General features: G+C 39.9%; 1 protein-coding gene across 1 annotated transcript in view; it reads left to right on the plus strand.

Annotated features, from left to right (window-relative positions):
• LOC124789956 (dopamine receptor 1) overlaps nucleotides 1–8,488 on the plus strand; it is a 61,956-nt gene extending 53,468 nt beyond the window's left edge. Inside the window, exon 3 of the mRNA XM_047257488.1 lies at nucleotides 8,084–8,488. Coding sequence (XP_047113444.1) covers nucleotides 8,084–8,488 — 405 coding nt within the window. The remainder of the gene's footprint in view (nucleotides 1–8,083) is intronic.
• Nucleotides 8,489–8,893: the final 405 nt, after the last annotated feature.

Genomic DNA, 8,893 nt, shown 5'->3' on the forward strand with positions numbered 1-8,893 from the left:
GAGATCTATTTCCTCATCGTATTACGTTCGTAATTTTCGGTACGTCTTTCACTGAGGACAGCAGTCTCATATTTCCCGCAGGGTGCTTCCTGATCAATAATGCAATGAAAAGTTAAACTATTTCATCTTTTCTTAATTGGCCAAAGAAACCATTTTCATTACCAATCACAGCTTGTGCACCATCGGTAAAAATTTGAGCATTTTTTAAAACCACCAACTTTGTCAACACATTTCTTAATTGCATTACAATATCCAAACCTGTTATTCTGAGCATCGGAACTAAAAAGAGTAACTCTTCGTGTACAAAAAACCCGCCCTTTATTAAGCGAACAAAATTAGTAGTTGACTAAGATCTGTTCGATCAGTACTCTCGTCCACACACAAAGAAACGGTACCAACAGTTTGCAATTGAATTGTTGTTTATTTTCTGTGTTACGAACCATATCCCGAATTAACGATGTTACCCGACAAAGCACCTGTTTTAAAATGTGCCGTGGCATCATTGAAACCAAATTCCTTCTCCATTTCTATTTAACACTATAAACCGACGCTGATGCACTTCTGATCTTTAGTTAATTTTAAGTGTACGACGTACGATTCTGTGAAACTCTTTCCTTTAAATTGGATTGTTCAGGTAACGACCCTCTTTTTTTAACTTATCGACAACAAAAGGGCATCGTTCATCATGAGAATAACGCCTATGTATTGCTTCACGGAGCGAACAGAAATGTCAAGCTAGATTATTACATTTGTTTTGAGTTAAACATTCTTGACATATTAAGCATTGAGATTTTTCATCTGAATTGTTTATAAAAAATACTTAAGCTCCCATTCCTCATGAAAAATGTCCTTTTCAGTATTCTTTCTTCCCAACATTCTTAAGAACCGTTATTGAAAAATAGCCACAGAAATAACCAGAATAGAAATTAGAATGACAGCTATAGCAATAAACAAAATGACAACTTGAGCGGTAGTGCAGAAATAAGAAGAGTAAATTTGAACAAAACGCCTAGAGCGAGCGGATAACGACACACCGATGCCTCTTTAGAAGTTGATGACACGCTGCCCACTTCACTGCTGATACACAAACGAACAAAGGGCTGTGGCACCACCCGAGTGGAGTTCAACGGGCAAGCGTTCACTGGAGGGTAACATCGTGCGAGCCACGCTTTTCCAGACCTGCTATAAACGATTAGAATGAAGATGAAGGCACTTATTGATTTACCGTCGTTTTTCAAACAATAGATTAATAGAAAGAAGAAGACGAAATGAAATTTTCACTACTTCCTGGCACATTAAAACTGTGTGTTGCAAGGAACACGGACATGGATTTTCCTGTCGCGGGAAAGTTCTCTACCAACCGAGCTACCCAAACACGACTTACGACCGACCTTCTCAGGTTTACTTCCACTAGTACCTGACCCTCTAACTTCACCACACACTCTAAAACTTCTATTTAGAAAACACACAGGCCTCCTGATGCTGATACCCTCTTCCAGCTATATGAGTATTTTTTTTAGACAGGGTCTTATCATCATGATGCTGGTCTATACGAATGTATCGGACAGACACGGCTAGTAGAACGACCAGAATCAATTTAATCTCGAATCATCTAACAACGGTCCGAAGTGGCTGCACGGAGTGGGGGTTTTGTGCTCTTAGCTCCTGAGTAACGTTTACGGCAGTTGTGGCCGCATCCACCAACCAAGGCTGTAGAAACACACCCGTAGTCCAACTCCAGAACCGGTCCGCCGCCGCACAAGAAGGATAAAGTTGTAAATCTCCAGTAGGCGAGGCTCGGACCGTGAACTAACCTACAAGAGTGAAACCGCCACAGCTCTAAGGCACAATTCGCTACGCGACGTGATGGTTCATCAAAACCGCCAGACCACAGTCCAGCACGTCAGAGCTGCCCACGTGCTAAAATGCCTTGTAGTGCCGCCCTAGGCGCCGCCACTCGGGAGGCCAAGAAAGATGTAGCTAGGTCAACAGTTACCGCAACCACAAGAATCGATATAACCTCGCGCACGGCTCATTTATATTTAATAAACAAAGGTGAAATTCTTTAAAAATATATACTTACCATGAAAAGCTTACGAAGAACGTCAAATTCCATAAACCAAAAAAGTATCTGTAATAGGAAACTCCCCAAAACTTGTCGCTTGACTAAGATATTAAGCACTTTTGACCTTGCTATGCTCTGTGTATATGTGAGGTCCTGTCTCATACTAAAGAAACAGTTTTTCGTTACCACGACAGTATGTAAATCTGACAGCAGATACGAACGGAAACACCGTTAAGCAATGCTACACATAAATCAATCACGTCATACATTTACAAAATCACAAAGAATTAGTCGATATAAAAAGAAGAATGCAAGTGTTAATAAGAATGCTCTGTCTTAATCTCTTAATTTTTTTAATTTTTAGATCTATATAGCACCAAATCGATTTTCAAGAGGACTTAAAATGGAGAAAAGATTTCCTCCTACTTTTCGTTCTGGCATCTTGTAGCTCGAGTTAGAGGAAAAGCCTACAAAGTATCAAGGACATCAGCAAGATTGGAACCGACAGCAGAGGGAGGTTCGCCTCACGAAAGTTATCGTGTTTCCACTTAACAACCCATGATGCGTGCACACCACTCTCATTGCCATACTGAGTTAGTTAGTTGGTTGATTAGTTAATTGGAGAGTCAGCTCCACAGATCATTTGAACGATTCTTCCACTGAAATGATATGCAACAAGTAAATGTACAAAATATGTATACATTATTAATATTAAAATTAATCAATACATCATTTTTTGGTCCTACTCATGCAATAACTCTCAAGAATTAGTTCCTTTTTTGGAGGCTATCAGTTTATAAATGGAAATTCAGGTATAGAATAGCATGAGTTGTCCAGGCTAGATTTAAAAATTGCTTTGCTACATGATAGATATTTTTTTTTAATGGGAATTGATCAAAAATTTTTGTTGCTGCATAATGAACTTCTTCGTCAGTCATTGACAGCTCTAATATTATGTAATAAAGGTCATTATTTTCCTCTAATGTTGTACATATGAATATCACTATAATTCTCAAATTGTGGTGTATTACTTGTGACAAATTTCATTAACCAACATATGTATTGTGAAGGTGCTGTTAAAATGGCTAACTATTTGAAGAGGTAGCTACACAACGACCTCAAGTGGACACCACATATTATACATACTGCTCGCTTTGCCAAATCAATACTTTCTTTCTGTGCAATATGTTATCCCAAAAAAATTACTCCATGCGATATTATTCAGTGAAAATATGCAGAATACGTCAGGAGGTGCATTCGTTTGTTTCGAAGACTAGCAATTACGTGAAAAGCGAAAGTAGGTGAACTTTATTGCTTTAGTAGCTCAGTACTGCTCTTACTCCACTCCAAGTTTTCATCAATATGTATACCCAAAACTTAGAGCATTCTGCCATATTTACTGACTTCTGTTTGTGAGCTACACCATTATTTCTTATGATTCTATTTGTTAAACAAAACCCCTTAATAATTCTTTCAAAAACATCATTAACAATGTCATATTTTGCTTTCTCTCTAATGGGATTCACTAAAACACAAGTATCGTCTGAAAAAGAGTATCAGTTCTGCTTGTTGAATTTTATGTGGGAGGTCACACATGGAATGAACAGGAGTGGACCCAAAATTGAAGCCTGTGGGACTCCCTTTGTGATATCTCCAGTCACTAAAATTTTATATCTTTCTAGTGCTGTTTTAATTTATCAGCACAACTATTTGCATGCTATTTGTTAAGTATGATTCAGCCCAGTTGTGTGTGAAGATATCAATGCCATTAACTTTGACTTTTTCTAGGAAGGAAATACCTTCTACAGAATCAAATCCTTTGTAAAGATCACAAACAATACCAACTGGTGATATTTTATTATTTAATGCTTGTAATATTTGGTGGTTGAATGTATAAATAACAATCTCAGTGAACCAACCCTTCTGGAATCCAAACTGTGACTTTTTCTACTTAAATGAGAGACTATTCTTGAGTACATTGTCTTTCTTGGAACCTTTCCTCTAAAGAGTTTAACAATAATATGGCATATTTTAATGTCTCGAAAAATTTCCTGTGACAGTAGTGCATTATGTGTCCCACTAAGGACATTACTTCTTACATTAGAACAACATTTCAGAATTCTGAAATTCCATGAATACCATACGAGCAATTATTTTTTAGAATTTTCATAATTTTGTTAATTTCAGTGAAGGATACTGGTGCTACTTCTGGTTGCTTAAAATGTTGTGAAATGACATTTTTAACGCATTTCCTTATTTCTTAGTTGAACCACTACTATTATTTTTGCTACTAGGGTAAGGATGGATAAAGTGGCTAGTTCGTTTCATTCCCTTGGAGACTGCTGCAGCCTGGTGGCGAACGTTTAAAACTGTTCAAAGAGAATTCTTTGGTTTTGGTTTTGTGTTTTTTCTACGTCTGATGTAAGACAAGCGATAAATTTCTTTGATGTACGAAAAATATATATTGTGACAGTTAATTGCTGTTACGCTGGTAAAACGTTGTATTTCAGCCTTTCGAAACCACGTGTTTATGAATTGTTGAGGTTATGTAATGTAGAATTCACCCAATATTTAGCGCAGTGGCGTACAATCCGGCGTGGTGGCCAGTCACATAACAGAGAAAAGAGGCCAAGTGCCCAAACATATAAATTACAGTCTATTTAATTTGTTTCAAGACAACTGAATTGATAATAAAACGAGAGTATTTCGTAAAATAACCATATTGAGGCATTAGTGTGTCAACATCTTGGTGAAAAACTATGTTCTCTTATTACAAGTGTATGTTAAGAAGCCATAAAATTGTTATACTTTAGAAACTCACTACACGAATAATAAGATTCCCAAGCTGTGCAACAGGCATTGAATACTGGAAGAAAATATGTTGTTTGTTACAGTATCCAAACTACTCAGGGCCTCAAGAAACACACTTAAAAGAGTTGTTACAGCACCCAAACTATTTAGTGTCTCAAGAAATACATTTGAAGCAGAACTCTAATGAAGACAGAAGAATTTAGGAGACTTCAGATGGGTATTCCACCAAGAACAAGAACAAGAAGTCCTTAACCATAAATTTAGATGAAAGGAAGCTATTACGGCATTTCAGCTTACTGGGTGGAATAATCGAGCACACTAATTCAACAAAGAGAAAAAGGTGGCGAGTACGGACTCGGCGACACAGTTTAAGAAGAGACATTCAAATATAAGCCTTAGAAAACCAGATTCCACTTCATCCGAGTCTTATTTTCTTTTTTTCTATCTCTGGCCACTTTGCGTAGCAACCAGACAAAAATGGACCCTTTTCAGACCTTCACTTAAGCTCGCTTTCCCACTGCAATGTGAGGATTCTAATAATAATAGAATTGTTTTATAATTACGGAATTTATACAGTTTTTACAGATATATTTCATATGCCTATCTGTGACATGATGTCAGTGAAGAGCAACGTTTTCCTTATGGTGGCCACTATACCCATTCTTGCTGTACATTTAGAAAGGGATTGTTAGCCCTTAAATACACTCGCTGTTTAGACTGCGTATCTTCGTGGGGTAGGTTTCGAGACCAAAACGAAAACCTTCAGCAATTTATTTCCTTCTTTGTTTCTCTAAAATGTTGTCAAATTATCAATAGAAAAAAGTGTTCTATTTATGAAAAATCAATCTCTATTAAGAAAGAAACATCTTATCAACAATTAAGGCTCTTACATAAACTTTGGCCTCTTAAATAGCGTCTTTAGAGCTACAAAACGAAGAAAATCTACTTCAAAATCCGTTAAGTAAACTCTAAAGAAAAAGTAAACACTGAATTTCAATAAAGTATGACAGTAGGTATACGAAAGAACCAACTTAGAACTTAGTTTCGTTCATCACAGTCAGTGTGTACCTTTTTGTCAATGGAATGCACTTTGTATTTTTGACATTTAGACCATGTTTTGGTTTCTTTAAAGAGTGGACATATGTGACAGTGACCCGTTTTGGCTGAATCGGTCCCACTTGGACGTACACTGCAGACTCGTCGACACTGCTATTATTTTCAAAATTTCTGCAAAGCACTTTTTCCATTGCAGTCTGCAAGACCCAAGAAAAATTTCTGGAAATCTTTTTCTTCTGTCTGATATTTCCTTCCATCAATGCCATGCCTAAGTGATTTGTAAAATCTCTATGTACAATCTTCCTATTATTTTTTATCACGGTTTTTTCCATAAAAGCAACCAGACTGTCTTACCATTTCTTGGCTTTGTTTGCGAATATTCTCTTCCTCTGCGTCTTCATAGTTCACTATTTCATTCTCAGTTTCTTGATCAGATATTTCTGTTTCATTGTCACTAAATTCGGCTGCTTGAAAACAATCCGGTGCATCCAACGAGTCAGCAGTCTTCACAAGCTCACAATAGCACCAAAATTTGATCATTATTAAAACATCGTTCCATTCTGTGTAAAACAATTACAAACAATTTGTGTTGACAGACAAAAAAAGCAACACTTATAACTTCGTGGGGTAGATTTCGGTCCGAAATGGTACTTACCTGTGAAAATAATTGTCGCTGGTCACAACGCGCCTGGATAATGCAAAAGCACAGCCGATACTAAGATTACACAGAAACGGAATGGCAGTACTGCAGTACGAAAGGAACTGTACACTAAAGAGTGGCGCGTAGTTTAATAAATTACCCCATCAATGTAGTTACAGGTTAAAAGTACTCCAGACTTCTGAGTTATCAGTCACAACATTGACATTTAGTTTATTTGTTATGGTGTCCTGTACACTGACTTTCTATCCCTTCTCTCATTTGACAACATCCCATTATACCCTGCATTGATAACAGAGGCAATTCGCAATGCAAAATATGACATTGGCTGTAGATTCTGTAAGGAACGACTTTCTTAGAATGAAAGTCATAAATCTGAAACCTCAAGTTCAAATTAATTAATGGAAATATAAAGCGAATTTACCAGGGTAATTCTGTACTGATTTGAAAAGTGAATCGACAGTCCGATTTCTGCCAAACGTCTTGTCTGGGTGCTAAGTCTCATTTATACCACAGGCAGAATGAAAACATTTCCACTGCCGATACGTTCCTCAAGTTGGTTCACACGTGGTAGCACACACTTCAAAGCAGTGTTGGTGCCCGCTTCCACCACGTTGACTGGGGACTGAAATACCTTAAGTATCAGCCAAAGAGTTCCTATTTCTGTGATGAAGTTTTGGATCTACCTCGTAGTTACGACTACACGACTGCAATCTTATTATAATTTAAAAAAAACAAGGGGAATTATTTTGGCACCTCCCTCCTCAGTAGCCGCCGCAGTTGTACTCCTGATGGTTGCTAGGTCTGTGTTTATACAGTGCCTGTATCTTCTGAGTACAATGTCCTTCAACATCAAGAACACACGGATGTCTGAAAGAACAGACGCAGCCACTGACTATTACAGATGCGGTAAGCATTACGAAATAGTTTCGCATTCTGTGGCTGTGCGGTGACGTCAGCTATTTGCGGCACATGGAAATCTGTGCTAGACAGGAACATACATGCATGACTAGAGGATATTGTATTGTGAAGATACAGACACTATATAAACACAGTAACCATTAATGATGCAGCCATTACTCGATGGGCTAACATGACGATATATCTGTCCCCCAATACGGGAATCACGAATTGTGCGAATATAACGGTTGTGACTAAGACATGTATGGAAATCTGGATTGACCATGGAGGCCTGCTTGGATAGCTGAAGTGATTAAGGCGACTACTCGTGATTAGCTGGAAATACGGGTTCGAGTCCCAGTCCAGCACAAATTTTCATTTGTCGCAGACAGCTGACGTCAATGCATAGTCACAGAATGTGTAATTATTTCGTAATTCCGTAGCTTTTTTTGTTTTCCTCTCTTTGGTGTACTGCAAATAAAAAACCTTTGCAACTTTCAGAGCAGAATTCTGATGTGAAGTCGAAAAGTGTTTGCCTCGGAACAGGACATTAACCAGCTTGCACAGAAAATTTCTTCTTTGCTCTAAACCAGGTGCTGACGTGGTTGGGGTACTCCAACTCGGCGTTCAACCCGGTGATCTACTCCATCTTCAACACGGAGTTCCGCGAGGCGTTCCGGCGCATCCTGACGGCGCACTACCGCACGCCGTGCTGCTGCTGCTGCTGCGCCGACGGCCGCTGCGGCTACGAGAGCGTCTCGAGCCGGCCGTCGCTGGCGGGGGCGGGCGGCCGCCGCGACGCCGTGCCCGGCCGGAGGCCCAAGGGCGCCGGCGGCGTCGGGGGCGGCGCCGGGGGCCGCAACGGCTCCTGCGGCCACCTGCGCGAGTGCAGCTCGCCGCGCTCCTCCGCCGGTTCGGCGGGCGTGCCCACTCCGCGCCAGCTGCGCGTCAACTCCACCGACATCATCCTGGACGGCGAGGAGGTCAGCGCCATATGAAGCCAGGCGGAGACCTGAGCGGCAGTCGCCTAACAGGGGAGGGCAACGAAGTGTGTGTCAGTGTGCAGTGTGCGCGCAGTCGTAAATAGACTGCGACCCGGTAGGCTTCGTATTGTCGGACTGCGTCAGACAGCGGTGAACGAGCCACTTGTTACAGCTCGCAATCGCCCTGTTGTTGCTGTATTACAATAATGCTGTGCATCTCATCGGTCTTGTGGACAATTGGCAAGCACTCGTTAGAGATTTACGTGTTATAGTTACTGTCTCAGATGAATCGCCGATCTCTTTTTTTTTTCTCGCACGTGTAGTTCACCGGATACAGTTCTGGGCCGCAGAAATGGTTTCGTTCCAAGAGAATTGTGGCCCAACAGTGTTTAGCAGTATTTATATGTAAAGACGTACGTA

This window comes from Schistocerca piceifrons, chromosome 3 (genome assembly GCF_021461385.2).
Source record: "Schistocerca piceifrons isolate TAMUIC-IGC-003096 chromosome 3, iqSchPice1.1, whole genome shotgun sequence".
Lineage (NCBI taxonomy): Eukaryota > Metazoa > Arthropoda > Insecta > Orthoptera > Acrididae > Schistocerca > Schistocerca piceifrons.